We start from the raw sequence: 24,006 nt of genomic DNA on the forward strand, positions 1-24,006 counted from the left end.
AATGAAAAATAAATACTGCAAACAAAGAATTAGAAGAATAGTGGTATTTTTTAATAATAATCTTATTATTATTTATTAACGCTTTCTACTTGTAAATTAATAGTTTATTAAGTTAATTAGGTAATAAAGGAATTAAAAAAATAATAAAGTGTGTAAAGTGTTCTTAAGACAGGTAAAAAAACAGAATCAATAGGCTTAAATATATGAAAGAAAAGCTCTCAGAAATCATTACACAAAAAGGACTTTAATATCAATCTACCAAATTCATATATTCATATATACCAAGAAATATTATTCAATGTAAAATTTTAATGAAACCAATTTAGTCTAAATAAGTTAGTTATATAAATAGGTTATTAAAATATTTTTATATGTGTTCGGTACAGTTGCACTGTAGTTCGCTACTTTTGAATTTGGCGGTTTTAATTGTTAGAGAAGGTAGGTCGACTCATTTTTATTCTCCCGCACAAGCGGGTAGTTGGAAATCCCTCTCCGCTACGGACGGGCGCGGGGCCTGCGGGGGGCTTGTGCGGGGAAGGAGTGAGTCGACAGAGCGCATCGTGGCAGCATAAAAAGTGGTCGGCAGTTGGATAGCACATCGGACGTGTCTATTAATTAGCGTACAGGGTCGCTAAGTTTACGGTTCCGCGTTCGGTTCGGATAAGGACGCGTCTATAGGGCGCTTACGGGAAGCGGTGCATCGGGTGCATCAGGAGTGCAGCATTGCTGGCGCCTTTAGACTGTATGACTGTGACTTACTTGACTCGACTGACACCGACAGAGTGACCAGGCACCTGCAGGCGGTGAACGGGGCATCGAGTAGGTAAGTGCCAGTTCATATATTTACCATATTTACGCCAGGCCTTGTGATACGTAGTTTAAGGCAGGTTGTGCCGCGGGACCCGAACCCGTCGTGTACGGCACAATACGATGGTAGCAGAGCGTGGTTAGGTTAACACGTAGGTTATAACCGCGTGGTTATATTCGGGTTACGTGTTTTTCGGGTACGTATTTGCATTGCTTGGCGAAATATTGTAACTTCCTTCTCGCGCGGAATATAACGGAATACAACGGAATACAGAATATTATAACATATTACGTCGTACAATATTAGGTTTTTAATCGGGTCGTTTACGTTACATTTTTTATTGTACGATTGCTACGTAATATTAATCGGCCATTAGGGTTCCGTTTGTTGATTTCTTATAGTTTAGATTATTTCATTTAGGGTTCTTTCATAATAGTTTTATATTAAATTGAGTAATTTCACGGTTTTTTCTAGTATATTTAAATAAGGGCTATTTTACGTAACGGTTTTTTTTTGTAGTTTATGTTACGGTGCATAATATAATTTGGTGATTTTTTAATTTGTTTTTTTTTTATATTACGGTTAATAATTTAATTTAGTATTTTTTTTTCCGTTTGGTAGTTTTTATGTTATCGTCGATAATTTAAGTTGGTCAGTTTTCATTACGGTTGTTTTTTTTTGCTTTGTTTTTTTTTTTATTAGGTAATTCTTTGTAACGGGTTTCATACATTTGGTTAAGGCGAGAATTATCTACCCACCATTTAGTTTTTTTTTTTTCCTATAACGACCTTTTGTAGTAAGCGGTTTCTGGAAGCATCGATAATTTTCTACCGTCCTTTTTATTTTTTTTTATTTTATTAATTATGGCCGGCAAATATACCGCTAGGATAGCAGGCGTGCTGAGATGGCTCGGCTCAGCTGTTTTAAATATTTCCAGGCCAGATCGTGCGCAAGCCCTGCTTGCGAGATCTCAGGTTTTAGACGAACAAATGGCGGATTTGTATGAGTTTTACATCGCCGTCCTTGAATTAGGTTTAGAGGCGAACGTCATTGAAAAGATTAATGCCGATATTGATCAGGCTGATGACCTGGCCGATCAGATACGTCAGGCCGTGGGATGCTTTAGGGACCCAAGCGTTGCTGACGCGCGCGTCACTGCGGAGTCGGAGGCGTCACCAGCGCTCATGAGTAGATTGCCGCTGCTCGATTTGCCACAATTTAACGGTAACTTGGACCAGTGGGTCGCATTTAACAATTTATTTGAAAGCATTGTACACAGTCGTAGGGATTTGACCCCTGCTCAGAAGCTTGCCTATTTGTTGGTGTCGTTAACGGGAGAGGCCAAGGGCCTTGTCCAACATTTAGGTCTTGTTGACGGTAATTATGATATCGCCCGGGACTTACTCAATCGTAGGTACCAGAATGTTCGGCGATTAGCAGATAGTCATGTTGCTGCTATTCTAGGCCTACCTAGGATTTCGGTTACGCAGTCGTTGCGCACACGACTTCTAAATCCTTTGTTAATAGCGGTCAACGGTCTCAAGGGTTTGGATTTACCTGTGTCCACGTGGTCGTTTTTATTATTACATATAATTCTTTCCAAATTACCATACGATTTACAACATAGATTTGAACTGGAATACGGCGGGGACTCCGCCACTCATCTTCCCAGCTTTGACAACCTAATTTTATTCCTGGAGGATGAGTGTCGTCGATCGGAGAATGTCCCTCCTCCTCCTCCAGAGCCTCCCGTAGTTGCTCCTAGAGCGAGGCCCGCGGGTAAAGAACACCGTCCACCGGTTTGGGCGCATAGTAGGCCGCGGATGTTTAACGCAGCGGTACGACAGGCACAGGACATTCACTGCAGTTATTGTCGGGATACAGGACACGGTGTTACGGGTTGCCCCAAGTTCCGGGAACTACGTTGGCAAGCTCGACGCAGTATTGCTCGCCAACGGTTTTGGTGTTATTGCTGCTTGGGGAACCACCTTGTCTCGCACTGCCAGTCCACTCGTGCGTGCGGTCAGTGTGGAGGTAGGCATCATCTCCTGCTGTGTGGGAACCGCAACGGCTCGCACTCGCCAAACACTCGGGGACTTGTAACTTCCTCTGTTCACAATACAAATACGGATGAACATTGGTCTGGAGCTATGCAGCGGACATCAGGTCGCCGTGATGTTAGGTCTCCACCACGGCTTAGTGCTAACCACGAACGACAAAGTATTCATGGTTCACCAGCGAGCACGGGCGGGGGGCCGCGTAACTCTTGTAGCGACCCTCAAGCTGTGGCAAAGGAGCCTGGTGCGGCCGGCGCTCGCTCGCCACTCCACTTCTTGGACTGGCCTCGGTTGGAGCGTCGCAGGCCGCATCGATCGGATCATCAGGTGATAAGTGATCAGGATCGCCCTTTCTCCACACCACATATAAATAACTCTTCGCAGGAACGATAATTCGTTCCACTTTTCCATCGCAATGCATCTCATCGCTTAGAACGGTTTCACTGTCCACCGCTCAGGTTCGCGTCGGTTCTCTCCGGAGTAAATAGGTAACCACGCGCGCGGTTTTGGACTCGGGTTCATAGGGATGCATTGTTTAAATACGGTCGGTGGAACATTTACGGTCGCGGATCGACCGGAGACGGATACGGATTACGGATTTATTCGCGGAACAGGTAATGCGAATTGGATGGTTACATGGATTTTATTAGGCCACTTGGTGGTAAAGCGAGCAGTGGCAACTCTCCCCAAGCTTGTTTAATTTTGGGTTTCTAATTACGGTTTTAGACGCAGCCAGATAACGTCTGGCTGGGGCGGGGGACTGTTCGGTACAGTTGCACTGTAGTTCGCTACTTTTGAATTTGGCGGTTTTAATTGTTAGAGAAGGTAGGTCGACTCATTTTTATTCTCCCGCACAAGCGGGTAGTTGGAAATCCCTCTCCGCTACGGACGGGCGCGGGGCCTGCGGGGGGCTTGTGCGGGGAAGGAGTGAGTCGACAGAGCGCATCGTGGCAGCATAAAAAGTGGTCGGCAGTTGGATAGCACATCGGACGTGTCTATTAATTAGCGTACAGGGTCGCTAAGTTTACGGTTCCGCGTTCGGTTCGGATAAGGACGCGTCTATAGGGCGCTTACGGGAAGCGGTGCATCGGGTGCATCAGGAGTGCAGCATTGCTGGCGCCTTTAGACTGTATGACTGTGACTTACTTGACTCGACTGACACCGACAGAGTGACCAGGCACCTGCAGGCGGTGAACGGGGCATCGAGTAGGTAAGTGCCAGTTCATATATTTACCATATTTACGCCAGGCCTTGTGATACGTAGTTTAAGGCAGGTTGTGCCGCGGGACCCGAACCCGTCGTGTACGGCACAATATGTGCAAAAAATAGCTTAATTATTAGAATAACTATTTATTTTATATTATATTTAAATTAGGAATAATTCAATCTTTCAAATTAATTCTAATAATAGAAATGTTTTCTTATTTCGTGTAATTTGTGTTTGTATTTCTTCGTATTCTAAATATATAATTATCAATATGCTGTTTTGTTTATATAATAAGATATCAGATGAGCAAGCGGCCACATGAATTCGCCGAAATGGCGATACTACTGCTGTTCATAGACATCTTCAACGCTTTCCTTTTCTATCTTTTCCCTATAAGAAAATTGTGGGAATGTGAAGAAGACTAAAATTAGGTCTCCGGCACCACATTTATCAGACTGTACTTGGAATTGCTTCCACTTCACGTCTGTTCTGTGTGGTCGTGGTATTCCAGGCGTGCTGACCAATTCGTGTAACAGATGTTGTTGCTGGTGTCTACTACTTTGTTATGTGAATTATAAAATCTGTTTCAAATGTTTCCAAATTATTAGATTGTATATCAATTTATAATATTTCAAACACATTTTTTCTACACATTAATATTATAAGGAATGTCGTGTGAACGCCTTGTTATTTCACTGTATTTCGGTAAAGCTTATCTAAGTATATTTTTAAAATAAACGATATGAATTAATTCTTTGTTTTTTATCCCTTTATACTGCTTTCTCAATAATTATTGCGTAAATAAACATATAATAATGTCGGTCAGATTAACACTAACCTGGCTTACCCGTCTTCTGACGAGGCCAGGATGATGATTAAGTTGACAGACATCTGTTAAGAAACAATGTAGATGACTAGATGTATTGTGTATTAAATGGAAGACTTATGGGGCGGTATGGTCGCATTGCGACAAAGTCTCTGAAATTACTAAATAAAAAAACAAACACATGATCAATCTATCTATTGTATATAAAGCTAATCTGCTCCTTTTTATTTTAAAGTAATAGTATTTTTTATTATCTATATTAAATTGCTACTAGTTATATTATTGTGTTTGTTTGTCTCTTGTTTAATTTCTTAATGTTGTAAACTAGCAGATGGGCAACTATGAACGGGGGCACGGCCCACCGGGACAGGCTGAAAACCAGCTCCCCATGTCTATGCCTTGCGGTAAACGTTGAACCTGCAGCCCTTTTTTATTATATTTTTTTTTGGTTATTAATGCATGAAATATTGTATTTCCATTCCTTATGATTATAATGAAGAAGTTTTATTTATTTATTTCTTTGCTTAGCATCATGATTATGCCACATGTAAGAGGATGTTTCCCCTTCCATTCTCTCCCCCGTCGCAACACAATAGTATATCAGAGTGGTTTATCAGCAACCACTTTTAACTACAAATAAAAACGTAAATACAAATTGATCTAACATTTTTTTATAATGTTATTAAATTGTATTATTACTGGATATTGATTAGGAAAGTTATTGAATTAGAAAATTTATGAATACTATAATTTAGTGTTGATAAGATAATTTCTAATACTAGTATTTAAAACCAGTGGATAAAATAAAAACTGATATCACGAATATTCCTAATTACCTATACTAAGATTGTAAAGAGGAAAGATTTGTTTGTTTGTTTGTTTTTTAGAAACCTATTTGAAAAATACTTTTACAGTTACGAAGTTACACTACCCCGCGATGAAATAGGCTTTACATTATAACTAGACTTTGTTTTCCGGAGGAAGTCGCGGGCAACTGCTTGTCGTTAATTAATAGTAATTAGAACAAAATTATAACAATCGAATGCAATAAGATAAATTAGATCTCACACGTCAAAATCTAGCCATTTAAGCTTCAGGTCATAATAGAAAGGATAGATACATTCTAGAAAAAACTAAACTCTTTTTGTTAGTGGTGAAATAATAAACATTTAGAAGATTTCTAGTTCTAGGTTTTTTATAGTTAAAGGTTGCAAATGAGCAAGCTTAGGGTCCTTCAAGAAGCGAGCGGCCGGCAACGCATCTGCGATTCCTCTGGTATTGCAGATGTACATGGGCGTCGATAACACCTTGGTGTTCCCGCTGTTCGTTTGCTCCTTATCTTATAACAAAAAGCGTTCGCCTGATTTTGCTAAAACAGTGAAACGACTGCCCATAGACATCTCAAATAAGTTGGTGATGCGTTGCCTACTAATGGACACTCCATAACCTTTTCTAATAAGAAAAGGGAAGCGGAAGATTATAATTTGAACTACGGGTCGTGGAAACATTTGTGACATTTGCCATCGTGGCGTCATCAAAATTACAAAAATTACATACTAATTTTGACTTAATAGACTATTAATTGACTAGAAGCACTGATCTCTAGTTTATAGGTACGAACATTAAATTATATGATTAGTATTGCAAGTACTGAGTATTGTTTCATATAAGTACAAATATGACAAAGGTATTAGTCATTATCTTGACTTTATCATATTATTCAGATAATTACACCGAAAATACGATAATTGTATCATTTCAATAGATATCCGTGTATAATTATTGATTATCGAATAAGTTAGTATATTTCAAATACATTTTGTTTGTAATAATCCAGTGAGGGGAAGACGGTCCCGCTTGCTAGTTGCCGTCAGCCTTACTGTAAGTAAATACGGATTATTTTTATACAATTCAAAATGTGAAAAGAATGATAAGATGATGTGTATAAAGTTTTCTGTAATTTTTAATTAAAATTAAAAAAAAAAATTAAATCATCTATATATATAGAAGAAAGTCGTGTTAGTTACACTATTCATAACTCAAGATCGGTCAAACTGATTTAGCTGAAAATTGATGGCGAGGTAGCTTAGAACTAGGAGACGGACATAGGAACTTTTTTATCTTGTGTGCTTTTTTTTTTATTCTGCGCGGACGGAGTCGCGGGTAAAAGCTAGTATTTTATAAATCTAAAAATCATAACCTTATGTTTAGAGGCCGATCGAATTATTTTTGTAATTTTTTTCATATATAGTAATTAAATTTTAAAAAAAATCGGATCTTGAGCAAGGTTCGAACATTGATCTCAGCTTGTGCATAAAAATAAAACGTTTAGTTTCACGTGAGAAGTTGTTTAACCGTGTCTTAACTTCTGAATATTCAACGCCATGCTATCGCCGTCCCTCTCATTCTCTTTAAAAAAAAGAAATAACAATAAATTAAGAAGTACTTTGCTGTAAATATTTCGGTAGTGGAAACTTAACCCTTTCCCCCCGGGGTAGTGTTTTTTAACCAATTTCCGCTTTTGAACTTTATTTTTATAATAAGGTAGGTAACAGGAAACGCACATATTTTTTTTAGATTTTTATTTTACCTAGAAGTACTATTTCCAAGACCTAGACTTTAAAGTACCGACAGGAACTTTGTGTTATCACAATGTTAGAAACTTCGATAGAAATGATAATAGCAATGAGATCCAACCATGATTTATTAATTATTAAATTAAAAGGTATTAATTATCGATGATCACTGTCGCCCCTTTTTTCTATTGCTTCGCACAGTTCCACATGCGTAGGTGTTTTCAGTTTTCAGCAAAGCAACAGACGAGAAAAAATTATCAAAGTAAACTACCTTTCCTTTACCCCAATCTTGTTCTGTTAACTCCAAGACTACTTTCTCTCCCAAGCCATAGCCGGTAAATTTTGAGTTCAGTTCTTCGTCTTTTCCTTGGTAAATTTGAAACTTCTTTATATAACCCCTCTGGTCAGCAAGATACCACAACTTGTACCCCCTTTTTATAGGCTTCATAGGTAGATATTGTTTCAAGACTGACCTACCTTTAAATTTAGCCATTGACTCATCTACACTCAGCTCGCGAGTACCATGATACACTTCTTGAAATTTTTTATTGAGCGAATCAACCATCGGTTGAGATCAGGTGCCGAAGAGTAATGGTCTCTCCACGCCGGACGAGTATTGTAACCCATAAAAAAATTCATACCTATAAATGTTAGAAGTTCCTCCTTTTTCAGGTTCAATACCTTGCCTTTCTGAGTGACATAATGGTTACTTTGGTATACGATATTGTCAATAATATCTCCAATCAATACTAAAAATATATCAGTTGGTGTTGTACAGTGAGCAAAACAGTCTTCTACAACTTTAGTATCTGCAATGTATTCTGGTAAAATTGTGTCTAGGTTCCTCTTTTTCCATTTACGGTTTGGTTCGTGTAATCGCTGGTTAGTTCGGTGTGAAGACGTATTTGCAGATAGAAGATCAGTCTGAACTTTAGATGTGGATTCCTGATTTATAGGGCACTCCATTACATTTTCATTTGGCGGCGACGACGGCGGAACTTCGGCAAAGATACTGTCTAGAGCTTTTTCGAAAACCTCATCGAAGCCACATGGTGAGGGTACTTGAAGATTTTCAACTTCATCATCGGACACGCCTGCATCAGAATCTTCGTCGCAGTCCGGAAGTTCTTCTAATAACAGAGCTTCAATCAGAGCACTAATGTTTTTAATGTTCATTTCAATGACTAAAACAATAAGAAAATAGATCAAGCAATAATGAAAATATAAAAAACATTCGTTTATGATAAAACAAAATACCACTTCATCGAGTATGTATTTCATAAAATCACATAATTTTTGAGATTACATTCACCTGACGGTACTTGTAAGTCCATGTCAGTTTTTATCAAATATTAAAAAAAAATAACGTATATTTCAGTAGAGCAGTTTTTAGAAATGTAGCCAAAGATATTAAGAACTTAGATTGTAAAAAAAAATAGGACTTACCTGTGATATTCTATTTATAAAACAATTCTAATTACACTGCAACGTGAAGTGATGAAATGTTCTACAGGTTGTAACTCGCTCTTCAAATTATTCGGCAACATCACGCGGTAATTCAAATAACGCGTTGTGATTGGCTTACGGAAACGGTACTCTAAAGGATCATCAGTTGAAGTTAACATAAAGTGTTTTCGTACCTACGTTATTAGAGAAAAATGTAGGGGTACTTCTAAGTACCGTCAGACAGGAAAGGGTTAAGGTAAAGTTGTACAACCAACTTCGATAAGCAAGGAACCTCTATAAGCGAGAGTCTGTCCGGTTTCGACAAAAGACTTCCATAAGCGAAAACCTCGGATTAGAGACAAACCTCTATAAGCGAGAAAAATATGACCATCCCTTGCACTCTCGCTTATCCAGATTAGGCTATATACGGTGTCTGAATAATATAATTATGACTTTTAATAAAATTGAAGATGAAAGAACAAATTACATAGTTACAGATTTTAAAAATTAGTTATGTATAATTCATTTGAAGGTTTTTTTAATATAAACTAGATGGCGCTATTTAACATATTAGTTTTCTTATTTTACTGTGTTTAATTAAGTAAATGTGTCACTTTAAAATGATATTTAGAGATTGGCAAAATTTTCAGACCTTAAGGAATATTGACATATATTTGGTCTATTTAAATTGAAATCTTTCTATCTATCGTACCAACTCCCTTCAAATCATTTTTACCTTCCTACAGCTAACTGATTTTTTTAAAGTTTAGTCATTATTAAACCTAGAAAAAAATTATCATTACGGGAAATATCGAGGGGAAAAGACCCAGTGGGCACCGGCCTATGCGCTGGACTGACCAAATATGCACCGCACTCGACTCCAGCATATAAAATGCCATCCACATTGCACAGAACCGCACAGAAGTATTACCCTGGAGTATTACCCTTCGCGAGAGGGTCAAGAGGAAAGGTCGCGACCCTCAGGAGTGAGGAAACGATACGCAGAGAGAGAGAGTCATTATTAAAGTGTTATTTGTTACATTGTGTTCTCAAGGTCTCTATAAAAAGGTAATTATTGTAGGTAAAGAGCTCATAATGATAAGTTTTATCAAAGATAATACCTATACACGATATCAAAAATAATTTCATCATGTACCTAAAAAGTACGCATACTTATCAATATTTGGTAAATTATTCTTTATTGTATCATTAGGTCATTAAATAATGTTTTTCAGCTATATGCTCGGATCTGATCAAATTTATAAAATACTAGCTTTTACCCGCGACTCCGTCCACGCAAAATTAAAAAAATGCACACAAGATAAAAAAGTTCCTATGTCCGTCTCCTAGTTCTAAGCTACCTCCCCATCAATTTTCTGCTAAATCAGTTCTAACGATCTTGAGTTATAAATAGTGTAACTAACACGACTTTCTTTTATATATATAGATATAGACAAGATAGAATACGTTATGATATAACAATCCAAATCCAACTAAAAAGTAAACAGGAAAAAGTCCAAAATAATAAATGTAGATTCCTATTTCAGAGACAAAATAATATAGATAAATAGTAAACTATACTAATAAAATTGTTCTCGCGTATTTTTTTGCATTGTGGAATCGTCTGTCCTCGGCGGTATTTCAAACCAGTACGACTTAGGGTACCCTCAAGAAGCGAGCATATATCTTTCTCAAAGGCCGGCAACGCATCTGCAGTTCCTCTAGTGTTCCCTATGTTCATGGGCTTCGATGATCACCCCGATGTTCCCGCCGCTCGCTTGCCCCATCTCATATAAAAAAAATTAAATAGAGAAATTAAATAATGAGCAAGTCCATACTTCCTTTTTTTTTTAGATGGCGACACTCAAACTATTAGTTCTGTTGGCATCCTGCCTCGTAGCTCATGCTATTCCACAATCGCCTCCGATATCAAGATCGACAATTTTCGGCGATGAAAGATTAAAGGGCGAAATATTTGAGAATGTTGATGCCTACTCCAACGAAGTAGCTCTCGGCGAGCGAAACGTCAATGCTATCGCCTACCGTCTTCCTAATACAACAAAACCGGAAAGCTACGTGGTATTATGGGTAGTGGATACCACAAACCTACTGTTCGAGGGTACGGTTGATATCAGCCTTGTGGCAAATCAAGCAAATGTAAATGAAATTGTGATTCACGCACATGACTTGAACATCACGTCTTTGGTGTTGAGGTTGAATAATGTAATACAGCCGACCATATATTCGTTCGAGCCGGAATACCATTTCTTGCGAATCAGACTATCTAGCAATGCAATGCAGTATAACCCTACGAATCCAGTGAGATATACATTGTCTATTGCATTTAGAGCACCTTTAAGGGATGACATGTACGGAATTTATAGAAGTTGGTTCAGAAACAGAAGTACTGATCCTATAAGGTAAAGATATAACTTTACATACGCATATTAATCCAATTTAAGCACATTGTAGAAATGCGTGGTATAACCTAAATGTTGTTATAGGTGGATGGCAACAACACAGTTCCAAGCAACAGCAGCTCGTTTTGCATTCCCGTGCTACGATGAACCTAGTTTCAAGGCGACTTTCAATATAACCATCAGACGTCCCGTGACCCACAGGAGTTGGTCCTGCACTAGAATCAGACAGACAGTTAATAGTCCGAATACGTAAGCTTTTACTCTCATTGATATTTGTATGATTTATCTTGGGAACAATAACGCATAATATGAGGCATTAGTTATTGAAATAAACAGTTTCATCCCAGGAAAAATACAAAATAGGTCCCTTAACCTTACTAAAAATGTTTTGTGAAAAATCTTTTTTTTTGCAGGTTATATCAGGATGATATTTATTACCAAACTCCGGTGATGTCCACATATCTTTTAGCTTTAATCGTTGCCGAATACCATTCCTTGTCAGTATTAGAGAACGGCAATCTAACTTATGAGGTAATCGCAAGACAGGGTGCCATCGAAGCTAACCAGGGTCAATATGCATTTGACGTTGGGCAGGAACTTCTAGCTGAGATGAATAACCACACAGCATTGAACTTTAGGTCAATGAATCCTTACCTTAAAATGACACAAGCGTCGATACCCGATTTTTCAGCAGGCGCTATGGAGAACTGGGGCTTGCTTACTTACAGGTAAATAAATCGTATATTCGGTATCAAACTCCGGGTGTGATTGACCCGAATTGCAAATTTTTGTTCTTATTCCACTGATTATGCAATGTTCTATGATCACGCACTAAGATCTGCATGACCATGGTCTTTGGTTCGAGATAATCAATCTAACAAAACTCAATCTGTTCTTATTCTTCAAAGTTATCACTAACGGTAAAATTATTATTTTGACAGGGAAGCTTACTTGATGTACGACCCTGCACACACCAATGATTACTATAAACAATTGATCGCGTATATCCTTTCCCACGAAATCGCTCACATGTGGTTTGGTAACTTGGTCACTTGCGATTGGTGGGGAGTGCTGTGGCTCAACGAAGGTTTCGCTAGATACTATCAGTATTTCCTTACTGACTGGGTTCGTAATAATTGATTCAAAAAATGTAAATTTACTTGCACTTTGTCAATTTTAGTTTTTAATAACTAATTTTATTCCAGGTTGAAGATTACATGGGTTTAGGTACTAGATTTATAACAGAGCAAGTACATACGGCGTTGCTCGCTGACGCTGCGGACAACCCTCACCCTCTTACAACTCCTGGAATCGGAAGTGCGGTTGCTGTCAGAACGATGTTCTCCACAATCTCATATAACAAAGGTGCAGCTGTTATTAGAATGACGGAACATTTCCTTGGTTTTGACGTCCACAGAGAGGGTCTACGCAATTATTTGGTAGAGAGGTAAGTCAGTCGGCCATAAAACTATGACATATTTATCATGTAGTTCTTATTATTTTTATAGAATCGAAATTAAGCAATTATTCTTTTAACATAGGGCTTATTCAACTGCTCAACCGATACACTTGTTCCGAAACTTGGAATCTGTCGGTATATCTTCCGGTTCATTGGCCGCCTATGGATCTGACTTCAACTTCATCGAATATTACGAAAGCTGGACTGAACAACCTGGTCATCCAGTTTTACTTGTCAATGTTAACCATCAAAATGGTGATATGACTATAATTCAGGTATTGTTAAACTATTTTTTTGTTGAAATTCTCGTCACATTAACGATAAGAAGTTGTATAATTTCAGTTATTTGTCTAGAGGATTGCTCTTTAGGTTTGTACTGTAATAGTTTCATGTAATGCATAGTTTCATTTGCGTATATTGATAGCTATAATGCTAAGTTGTTTGACATACGAGTAGGTTAAAATCTACATGTGTTCTATAGATTTCTAAATGTTCATATGTTTTCTAGCGCCGTTTTAACATAAACACTGGCTATTCTTCTGTGAATACCAACTGGATCATACCCATAACATTCGCAACCGCTAGTAACCGCAACTTTGCTGACACCAAGCCAACGCATATTATTCGCAAGGCTGTTACGGTCATCAACCGAAACTCCATTGGTGATGAGTGGGTTATCTTCAATAAGCAGCAAACAGGTATAATGACAAAAATTCACTAGATTTCTTTGTCTCGTTGTCAGCTCATAATGTCCCCACCGAGGAGAGTATGGGTTGGTTGTAAATTTTTTTCGCCGATATGTGCAGGTTGCATCGTGCAGATATGAAATGGAAAATCGAAAAACACATTTCCATATGACCCACATTGAACCTGAACGTGTAGATTTTGGTCCAGTCCGGACAAGTGCATGGCCGGGCTCACATTATTTTGTCTATCGCTCTTGTACACATGGTACCTTGAAATTAGATGAGTTTCTACTTTATTTTTATAGGTTTCTACAGAGTACTTTACGATGACTACACTTGGGATCTCATTACGCTGGCTTTGAGAGGACCAGACAGGCTTCAGATCCACGAATATAATAGAGCTCAGGTATGGTTAAAAAAAATTTCAAGCACTACACTATATTTTAGAGTACTGTCAATTTCACCGACGAAAAATAAAACTTATCAACTGTAACCATATTTCTTTACAGATCGTGAATGACGTGTTCCAATTTGCTCGCTCTGGCCTCATGAATTACACCAAGGCCTTCAGTATTCTATCATTCTTGGAAAACGAGACTGAATACACTCCATGGGTTGCTGCCCTCACTGGATTCTCGTGGATAAGGAACAGGTTTAGGGGCACACCATTACTGGCTCAAACAGAGGTATGCTGTATTCTCATGCTACCAATTTTGTAGTTAGTAAGAATGTTATTAGTTTTTTCAACAATTCCACATTTATTCACTGAACCTTAAATGCAATCACGTCGATGTAAATGTGTTTGCAGGCGACGATGGTAAGATGGTCAGCTACAGCGATCAGGAACCTGACGTACTACCCTCAAGCGAACGAGTCGTTCATGCGTTCCTATCTTCGCTATCAATTGGCTCCTGTGCTATGTGCAATGAACGTGCAAGAGTGCAGAACGGCCGCTAACGCACAATTCCGTGCTCTTATCAATAACGGGATAGAGTAAGTATTTGTAGGGGTTTTCGTTTGCTTTTTGTTTTGGCGGTCAAAAATCTCTTGATTATATTATTATTTAGAATTTTATGGCATGTTCCAAGAAACAAATTTACATCTATTTTGACGTTTTTTGATTGGTGTGTTTGTCTCAGGGTACCAGTGAACAGCCGTAACTGGGTGTACTGCAACGCTCTACGCGATGGCTCTCAGGCAGATTTCAACTTCCTCTGGACCCGTTTCCAGAATCACAACGTCTACACTGAGAAAATATTGCTCCTATCCGTCTTAGGTTGTACCCCTCATGCCGCCTCCCTTAATACGTAAGTTGAAATTAGTAAAAACAAATTAAAATTACGCAAAGGAACTGTGATGAAGTAAACAAAAAAGTTACTCTTGGCGATACATTCGGAAGGTCCGTCAGATTTAACCGGGTTTAAACATATTTCAAAAGGTTATCTGTGGTCTGTTAATGTTCACATTTTTTTCAAACAGATTCTTGACTGCTATTGTTCAAGACAACTTCATAGTTCGTCCCCAAGATTACACCACAGCCTGGAATTCTGCCACCACAGGCAATGAGGGAAATACACAAATTGTCTTCAATTTCGTCAGAAATAACCTGCAGACTGTCATTAATGCGTAAGTATAAGTCGCAATTTTTTTCTTCGATCTATCTGTTTACAAAATGCTATTCAAACTTTCATTAATCATAATTTTCTTACAGTTTTGGATCTGCTTCCGTTCCTCTGTCATATATCTCTTCAAGACTTAGAACTGAAGCTGAAATCGTAGAGGTATTTTTCCGATTTATTTTATTTACACTTGCATTTTATTTTGAGTGGCTATTAATAAAAGACAATCCTAAGAGATGAGTGATAGACAGTTAATGTATACCAATGCTCTTTTAGTTCCAAACTTGGGCGGACCAGAATCGTGCAGCTTTAGGAGATGATTACCAGAGCGTGTACAACGGAGCGGAAGCGTCACGGAACAGCATTCGCTGGGCGGCTGCTGTAGCCAGCGACTTCAACAACTACTTCGTAAACGGGGATACCCCGATTGTACTGACAACGACCACGCGCGCTCCTGCCACTACCGTACCCACTGTTACAGCACCACCTGTCGTCGAACCAACCACCCCAACATTACCATCATCAGCAATGACGTCATTCGTTTCATTATCTGCTCTTTTGTTAGTTATCGTTAATTTTATTATTTGAATTACATCCTGTAAGATATTATTTTTATTATTTATGTGCTTCACTATTTAGAGTCTTATGTAAATACATTTTTTAAGTCTCAAATGGTCTTTTTATTTCTCATTAATTTCTATTAAATTATTCAAACTTTCGTGAGACATTATCATTAACTTATATATAAACGGCTAAAACACGGCTAAGTCGGTGACGACACCGGATATATATACGTGAGTGTTTTAGCCGTTTCTATATAAGTTAATCATTAATTTCTCCCTCACGTCTAGTAGTAGTGCTTAGGTACAGCGATGGTAATAATAATTAAAACATAACTAAACTTGGAAAAGCTTTGATGACTGATTTCAAGTTTATATTCAGACAAGAAAAAAATGGGACTTAAGAAATAAAGAATTGTGATAAAATTAATTTCTAGTTTTGAGGTCAAACCCAAAACTTCTAACTTTTATGTTTTGTACTTCGTTTCTTTAAGAAGTTGCAACGGATTAAAGTGACGACGGCTATGTGGAACATGCTTCCGAGCAATGCCTTCTTCATATACGGATTGTTAGTACAGAGTTAATGAGAGTACACTGCGGGATGGTAAAATTATTTGTTATATCTGATAAATAAAGAATAGATTTCAAAACATATAAGTAATAGTTAGTTTGTAATGACACATAGAATAATGACAAAGTAGCTTCAATATTTATGCATTTCAATAAACACCGCATATTGATAGGGCAAAATGTCTTGGGCAGATGGTAAATAGATTTTTAGCATCTGTAGGTGTATCAAGTCTTTTAAACGCACATCAAGGATTCGACAAAGGTGATGAAGTGACTTGTCAGTGCTCTGATAAGTAAATGTTTCTATCAGTTTTACAGATAAAAGCGAATAATTAAAATGTAATATGAAAGAAAGAAAACCGCGAGGTTTACCGTCTCAGACTTGTAACAAGTATGTACTTGGTTCAACGTAATTCTATTATCTAAATGATACCAATGAAATTTGTCTTGATTGTAATCGACATTAGAAGATAAAATTGAGAATTATAATACTACTACCACTACCTTTTAACAACATTATCAACGATTAGAAAAACATGCTCAATTATCTTTTAAAATTTGAGATAATTGTTTAATTTGTTATTATAACTTGAGCTACGAACGAATTATACGACCTACGAGCAGTATAATTCTTTTCAACCTTTATAATAAGTAATGACCAATTTGGATAAGATAAACAGATTACGATTAAAATAGATTGCGATAAAACGATACAAGGGAATAACACTAGCCAATTTTTTGTCATTGTGAACCAGCACGATCATGGTAAGTCACGTTCTGTAAAACTAATTAATTGATTTATTTAGGAGCTTGGTAAATAAAATGTTTGTAAATATCTGCAGGGGGCGCGCTGGTTATTGCTACTTTTAGGGACAGTCCTGGTCCAGGGCACCCTTAGTCTAAGTCCGCTTCCTGTACCGGAAGATGAATGGGAGGAGTTCTACAGGGTTTTGAGAGATCCAGCATACCGTCTACCGACGACGACACGCCCCCGCCACTACGAAGTATCCTTAACCCCTTACTTCGACATAGTTCCAATTAATACACGACCGTTCTCTTTTGATGGAGAAGTCACTATCTACATCAGCCCAACTGTGACTAATGTTAATGAAATCGTTATGCACTGTAACGATCTAACCATCAATTCTGTAAGTGTCTTGCGCAATAATGTAGAAATCGCGACACCAGGACAATCGCCTACTTGCGAGATGCCCTTCAGCTTCCTTAGGATTCGTACAAACACGCCTCTGCAACTTGGACAGGAGTACGTCGTTAAAATAACATTCAATGGCAACATTCAGACCAATATGAGAGGTTTTTACAGAAGCTTCTATCATGATAATTCAGGAAGAAGGTAAGATACTGTTTTAAAAATGACTGTATATCGCTGGTTATTCTCCAATTAAAGAAAACAAGAAAAGAAAACAAGGTAGGCCACATTAAATCAACGAATATCGCTTGTAGATGGATGGGTACAACGCAGTTCCAGCCAGGTCACGCTCGCCAGGCCTTCCCCTGCTATGACGAACCGAGCTTTAAGGCCACCTTCGACATTACCATTGTAAGAGAGACCAGCTTTAGTCCCACAATTTCTAACATGCCTATTAGAACAACAGGACAGTAAGTTAAATCTTTTCGTTTCATGCTATTTTTCTTTACTTAATCTATGCAGTATCTTAAAGTATAAACCAATGTGCATTCTACTTATTTAAATGCGTAATTGATGTCTAATGTGTTTAACAAGGTCTAAGAAAATACACAAAGATTGTATCCAATATATCTATGTAAAGTAACAAATTATACTGAAGACAAAAATAATTTAATTTGATATGAAATTGCTACCGTGCTTGGTTCTGTTGATTATTTTCAATGCAATTCGAGCCACGTGCGATAAATTTTGACAAACTTGCAACAATTATTTTTTAGGCCAATCAACGGTAGAATTGCTGAAACGTTTTGGACTACGCCCTTGACTTCTACATATTTACTGGCTTTCATCGTGTCACACTATGTCGTGGTCGCTTCTAACAATAATACTGCACGACCATTCGACATTTACGCTCGCAACAATGCTGGCACAACTGGCGATTGGTCTCTTGAAATCGGAGAACTTCTTTTGGATGCCATGGAGCGGTACACTCAGATTCCTTACTACACAATGGCTCCAAATATAAATATGAAGCAAGCTGCTATACCAGATTTCTCAGCCGGCGCTATGGAGAATTGGGGTCTATTGACATACAGGTATGTTAAAAATCAGTATTTTCATTAAAATAGTATATTAGCTGTGCCCGCAGTTTAATTTAACGTACACGTATATGTTTATCAATTTAAATTAGCGTTGCTGTTGCTTTTCTTTCTGATTGGCTCTTATCAAAAACAATGTTTAATTCATAGCCCCACTTTATGTCACTGAGTTGCCAAATATATGAAGAACTTTTCCAACGGGATTGGTACTTAGTTCCTAAAAAAAAACGAAAGAAATAACGTTATAACAAGCATACGAGGCCGACAGTGTATCTATAGGCTTCACAAGTAGACTAGGCAACTTAATGAATGGGTTTTTTTTTTGTTCTATAAAAATTTCTTCAGTTCCTTTTATATATTTCGACGTGTTTTGCAGAGAGGCGTTGATACTGTTTGACCCTATTAGATCCAATAATTTCTACCGGCAGCGAGTGGCAAACATTGTTTCTCATGAGGTTGTTCATATGTGGTTTGGAAATCTTGTCACTTGTGCCTGGTGGGATAACCTGTGGCTCAATGAAGGTTTCGCCAGATTCTACCAGTACTACCTCACGCAGTCGGTAAGTTCTATTTTAGTACTTGTAGTACTAGTAGCTACTACTCATACATTGAGCTATTTGTATATCTAGTTTAAGTTTTATTCTATATAATAAAGTTTTTGATATCCTTATTCTGCTTCTAAAAGAATATGAAATAATGCAATTCAACAGGTTGCACCTGAGCTAGGCTACGACATTCGTTTCATCGTGGAGCAACTGCAAACAGTCATGATATCAGACTCGATTGACACCGCGCACGCCCTCACAGATCCTGATGTTAACAGCCCGTCCCGCGTCAGCGCTCACTTCTCCTCTATCACGTATGCCCGCGGCGCCTCGATCATCAGAATGACGCAGCATCTGCTCGGAAACGACACTTTTGTTAAGGGTCTACGTTATTATCTAAGTGCCAGGTAATCATCGGCAGTGTAAATTCAGGTAACAATTTTTAAGGTAGACGATTTTTGTTATAAGTCCAATAACTTCAACAGGAAATTCGATGTTGCTGAACCTCATCATTTGTTTGAAAATCTCGACGCAGCGGCAGCGGAAGACAACGCCTTGTCAGCGTACAATGGCATTACCATTGACACTTACTTCAGGTCCTGGTCAGAGAAAGCCGGTCATCCACTGTTGACAGTTATTGTTGATCAGAGAACAGGACAGATGAATGTATCGCAGGTTCGGAATTTCGTTTTGTTTTTCTTATGACGAGAAGAATTGATTGGTTGTTAGCTGATACCACTGAAGGGCTCAAGAGTTCTTTAAGTAAGATATGAGTAGCCCTTAGTCAACCACGCTGGCGACCAGATGGCACACATCTTTGAATTTCTTCTCTGATATGTGCAGGTTTTATGGCAAGAAGGTCGGACAAATGAGCTATTAGTAAATCAATTTTATTTTATTGTAGACTCGTTGGGAACGTAACACCGGCGTGTCGCAAAACCCCAGTCTTTGGCACATACCTATTACTTGGACAAGAGGTGCATTACCTGACTTCGAGAACCTGAAGCCCTCACTTATTTTATCAGCACAAACTACTGTGATCGACAGAGGCAGTACTGGACTGGAATGGGTGATTTTCAACAAGCAAGAATCTGGTACCTCAAGAATTACTTTAATACTTATGCAACCGACGTTGTAATTTTCCATTCTCTACTGAAAGCGTGTATTAAGTGTAAAGCAAATAATAATCGTTTCATTATCACATGTAATACAAAATGATTTTAAATATTGTTTAGAAGCCTATAAAATAATTTTCAAATGCGATTACGTACGTCAACGATTTTAGATAAATATAATGAATTATCGATAGATGCGCGTGAATTCGGCGCATTTAAAGGTTATCAAAACATAAACTATTTTAATACGTCATTTGTTTTGCAAAATAAAATAATCAGAGAAAGGTAGACAAGCAACACATTTTTAATAAGGACATAACATACCTCTCTTCTCTCATCTCTCATTAATCAATTTGTAGGTTTCTACAGAGTTGATTACGATGATACCAACTGGGCTCTACTCACAAGACATTTAAGAAATTTTGTTGAAAGAAGTGTTATCCATGAACTGAATCGAGCTCAGGTACGTTCCGCTGATTCCTGTTTGTGTAGTTCAATTATTAAGTACAGCATACGTTTAGGATTGTTTCTAACAGGTTCTTAAAACGTTACGTTCAATAGTATTGTTTTTGAAAGTACGTTTGTCTAATTAATATAATTAATTGGAGGAAAACTACTTATTATTGTGATTTATGATTTGAACATTGTAAAATTAGGCGTTCAGCTAGATTCTTCTAAGATCTATAAAATCGTGAAAAAATGTATTATAGGTCTAAATTTTGGTTCTTCTGAAACAAGTTAAGAATTTAAGGATACAGAACTTTTTATAACTTTATATTTTATAACTTTACGGTGATTTTGTTAAAAAGAAAGGTTAAACTGCATTTAATGTTAAATACTTTTAATATTCTTAACTTATTTTTTAGATCGTGGATGACCTGTTCGCGTTTGGTAGAGCGGGTACTAAGAGTTATGAAAGAGTGTTCAACATCTTGTCCTTCCTAGAATTCGAAAGCTCTTACGGTCCTTGGATTGCTGCTATTAACGGCTACAATTTTGTCCTAAGACGACTTGCTCATGATACTACTAGGCAAAAATTTATGAAGGTAAGTAACTAATCATTGGTTACTGAGACCAAAATCTATGTATGAAATATTGTTATCTCTGTCTGGTCAAGGCAATGAAAAGGGATGAAGATATGTTTTATACAGGGATTTAGGTCACAGAAACCAACGATCAAACCAAGAAGTAATGTTTTTACTTGCGTAAAACATTTGTCGGCAATTGACACAAAGGAAGATATACGTCCACAGTCGTCTGATATAAGCCGACTATATAGTAATAGTAGTTTTTAACGCTATGTCATCATCATCATCATCATCAACCTGACCTTATCTCTATGGAGGGTCGGGACAGTATGTATGTACTACTCCTCTATGCATCTATATTAGCCATCATATCTGAATATTCCCCCTTCTTACGCATATACTCTTTCACACAAACCATCCATACTTTCTTTGGTCTTCATCTACCTTTATAGCCACTGTATGTTGATATACTCTACCTGTATATCCACATTCAATTTAATTACTTTCATTTACGTCATATCAAAACTAAATTAAACTCGCTCGCAGTAAAAAAGTCTTATTTTGATTTTAACACACTCATTGTGGAAAAAAACCGGCTAAGTGCGAGTCACGCACCGAGTGTTCCGTACAGATTTGTACGCGTTCATGTGGAAAGGGATAGTTAATTTAAAATTATTAAAAATGTTTTTACAATATGATGTAAATGAAAAATTACAATTTCTTTATGCGTGCTATGAGACGCTGCTTTGTACCAAATTTCAAGATTGCGAGTTCACGTGAAGTAGGTTTATTTAGCTTTTAGCGGCATAAACGGCTGTATCTTTTGATTGCGTTGATTAAGTCTAAGTTTTTCACAGCTCACGCACATGACAGTAAACTTGAAAATTTGATAAAAATTCCAGCTTGACACCTCCATGTGTTCATGAGAAAAAGTGTCTTGACAGACAAACAGACGGACGGATAACAAAGTGATCTTATAAGGTTGTAAATTCTGTATTTTCTGTTTTAGGATATTATTATTCGACTAAGTGGTGCACTAACAAGAAGACTGGGCTATACCGAACTACCCGCATATTCCTACATGGACAATTTGCTTCGGATGTACTCTCTCACGTTCCTGTGTAACATTGGTCACGATACGTGTGTGTCTGAAGCAAGACGGAACTTCCAAAACTGGAGATACGGTGGTGCATTGTAAGCAAAGAACATTATAACATAAGTACCACAAAATTTGACATGTTAAGAAACCAATAAAAAGATTGCCTTATATGCCCTGTATGCCCTACGTTACACCGGGGGAAGATTCATTCTCTTGACACTGGTCAAAATCTATTTAGTCGCTTTTGCTTTAAGCCGTTACAAAGGAAAATGAATACATATGTACATACAAATACCCTTGTCTGTTGGGTAAAAAATTGCAGTTAATCTGCTGTCATAAATTGATTACCTCAAATTAAAGCGAACATTAGTTTATAGAACTCGACTTGCAATCCTCCGGTTCTGACTTCGAATCCCGCCATGTATTAATGTGTTTTTCGATTTACATATGTACATTTATCCAAAATTCGTATGGTGAAGGAAAATAGCGAAAAATGGATTGCGGAGGTTCATTTGGTCATACCATATGAAGGTCCGTAATCTCTGTCAATCGAGAGTTTGACATCTATCAAAATTACTTCCAGCATTCCCCCAAATATGCGTCCTTGGGTATACTGTACCGGTCTCCGTTACGGTACCGTCGACGATTTCCAGTACTTCTGGAAACGCTATTTAGGTGAGAATCTTGCGAGTGAAAAGGCTGTGATGTTAGAAGCGGCTGGTTGCACGAACAGTATTGTAAGCTTATGGCAGTATCTAGATGCTATTGTTGCTATGGATGATGCAGTACGTGAACAAGATTACAATACAGCTATGAATTCAGCTGTCTCTGGAAACGAAGCTAACACAATGTGGATGTTCGAATGGTTGCAGAAAAACGTTAATAGAACTATTGCAGCGTAAGTTAATTTTGATATTGTATTTATTTTTATCAGACACTGGCTGGTTGTATATGTGTAAATTGACAAAAGCAAACTGGCAAAGGAGAAATAATAGGAGAACAAATACAATCTTGTAACATACGTAGTTACCAAGTTATTATAAGAAATATAAGTTTTGACCATATGAACCAGACCTTTTGTACTCTTATATTACATTTTTGTAATTTCTTGTGACAGGATGGGCAGCGTAGCGACACCAGTCAGTTACATAGCGGGTCGACTCCTCAATGAACGACAAATATCTGAGGTAACAAAAATTTATTTTATTAAACTTAAATAAATGAGATTGTCCCACTACATCATAATCTTATTCATTTTACAAACTATTTTCACAAAAAGCTTTCATTTTATTTCTAGTTCCAAGCATGGCTGGATGATAATCGCAATATTATTGGTGCTGCATACGACACTGGTGTGAACGGTATTGCTGCTGCTAGAACGAACCTCGAATGGTCAGCGCGTCGCATTCCTGAAATGGATATTTACTTCCGAAGGGGTTATGAAGAAGATGTTATTGAAGATATTAATGACGGTGGTGAGGAAGACGTTGCTCCTCCGGAAGTTAGCACAGAAAGACCTGTGGTAACACCGGAAGGGGATAATGATACTGGATCGGCTAATACTGCGGTTCTCAGTATCGTGACACTACTTACCGCTGTTGTTGTTAATATTATGGTATAATATATTATTGGGTCCAATAAAATTTATACATTTGTAAATTTTTAAATACCTGGTTTTATTTTAATATCCATAAGCTGTATGAATAGGTTTTATCACAAGAATACATTTGAAATTATG

At 37.6% G+C, this 24,006-nt stretch overlaps 3 protein-coding genes across 3 annotated transcripts; 2 read left to right on the plus strand and 1 right to left on the minus strand.

Moving 5' to 3' along the window:
* The first annotated feature begins 6,686 nt into the window (after positions 1-6,686).
* LOC106720325 (membrane alanyl aminopeptidase-like) lies at positions 6,687-15,728 on the plus strand. Its single transcript, XM_014514957.2, has 15 exons — positions 6,687-6,779; positions 10,775-11,340; positions 11,425-11,589; positions 11,754-12,068; positions 12,282-12,465; positions 12,546-12,787; positions 12,882-13,074; positions 13,308-13,497; positions 13,791-13,891; positions 13,995-14,171; positions 14,294-14,478; positions 14,625-14,792; positions 14,965-15,111; positions 15,197-15,266; positions 15,381-15,728. Exons 2-15 carry the CDS (start codon positions 10,775-10,777, stop codon positions 15,690-15,692), a joined length of 3,015 nt encoding a protein of 1,004 aa, XP_014370443.2. The 5' UTR covers positions 6,687-6,779; the 3' UTR covers positions 15,693-15,728.
* LOC106713204 lies at positions 7,714-9,170 on the minus strand. The gene is made up of 2 exons (XM_014505923.2): positions 8,921-9,170; positions 7,714-8,658 (listed from the first exon to the last, which is right to left on the minus strand). The coding sequence occupies exon 2, from the start codon at positions 8,648-8,650 to the stop codon at positions 7,982-7,984; it is 669 nt and encodes a 222-aa protein (XP_014361409.2). The 5' UTR covers positions 8,651-8,658; positions 8,921-9,170; the 3' UTR covers positions 7,714-7,981.
* Positions 15,729-16,870: 1,142 nt separating the features above from the next.
* On the plus strand, positions 16,871-23,907 carry LOC106720313 (membrane alanyl aminopeptidase-like). Its single transcript, XM_014514935.2, has 14 exons — positions 16,871-16,999; positions 17,077-17,588; positions 17,699-17,854; positions 18,161-18,478; positions 18,858-19,041; positions 19,192-19,433; positions 19,512-19,701; positions 19,931-20,120; positions 20,501-20,604; positions 21,008-21,187; positions 22,179-22,363; positions 22,852-23,166; positions 23,386-23,455; positions 23,566-23,907. Exons 1-14 carry the CDS (start codon positions 16,997-16,999, stop codon positions 23,887-23,889), a joined length of 2,973 nt encoding a protein of 990 aa, XP_014370421.2. The 5' UTR covers positions 16,871-16,996; the 3' UTR covers positions 23,890-23,907.
* Positions 23,908-24,006: the final 99 nt, after the last annotated feature.

Source organism: Papilio machaon, chromosome 8 (genome assembly GCF_912999745.1).
Source record: "Papilio machaon chromosome 8, ilPapMach1.1, whole genome shotgun sequence".
NCBI classification, from domain to species: Eukaryota; Metazoa; Arthropoda; class Insecta; order Lepidoptera; family Papilionidae; genus Papilio; species Papilio machaon.

Excerpts from the sequence above, each read along its gene's own strand:
- LOC106713204 (XM_014505923.2), bottom strand. The coding sequence starts at position 8,650 with ATGAACATTAAAAACATTAGTGCTCTGATTGAAGCTCTGTTATTAGAA.
- LOC106720325 (XM_014514957.2), top strand. The coding sequence starts at position 10,775 with ATGGCGACACTCAAACTATTAGTTCTGTTGGCATCCTGCCTCGTAGCT. Across the intron at positions 12,069-12,281 it reads TGGGGCTTGCTTACTTACAG|GGAAGCTTACTTGATGTACG; the intron begins GTAAATAAATCG and ends TTATTTTGACAG. Across the intron at positions 15,112-15,196 it reads CTGCAGACTGTCATTAATGC|TTTTGGATCTGCTTCCGTTC; the intron begins GTAAGTATAAGT and ends ATTTTCTTACAG.
- LOC106720313 (XM_014514935.2), top strand. Across the intron at positions 20,121-20,500 it reads TTTCAACAAGCAAGAATCTG|GTTTCTACAGAGTTGATTAC; the intron begins GTACCTCAAGAA and ends ATCAATTTGTAG. Across the intron at positions 23,456-23,565 it reads ATGAACGACAAATATCTGAG|TTCCAAGCATGGCTGGATGA; the intron begins GTAACAAAAATT and ends TTTTATTTCTAG.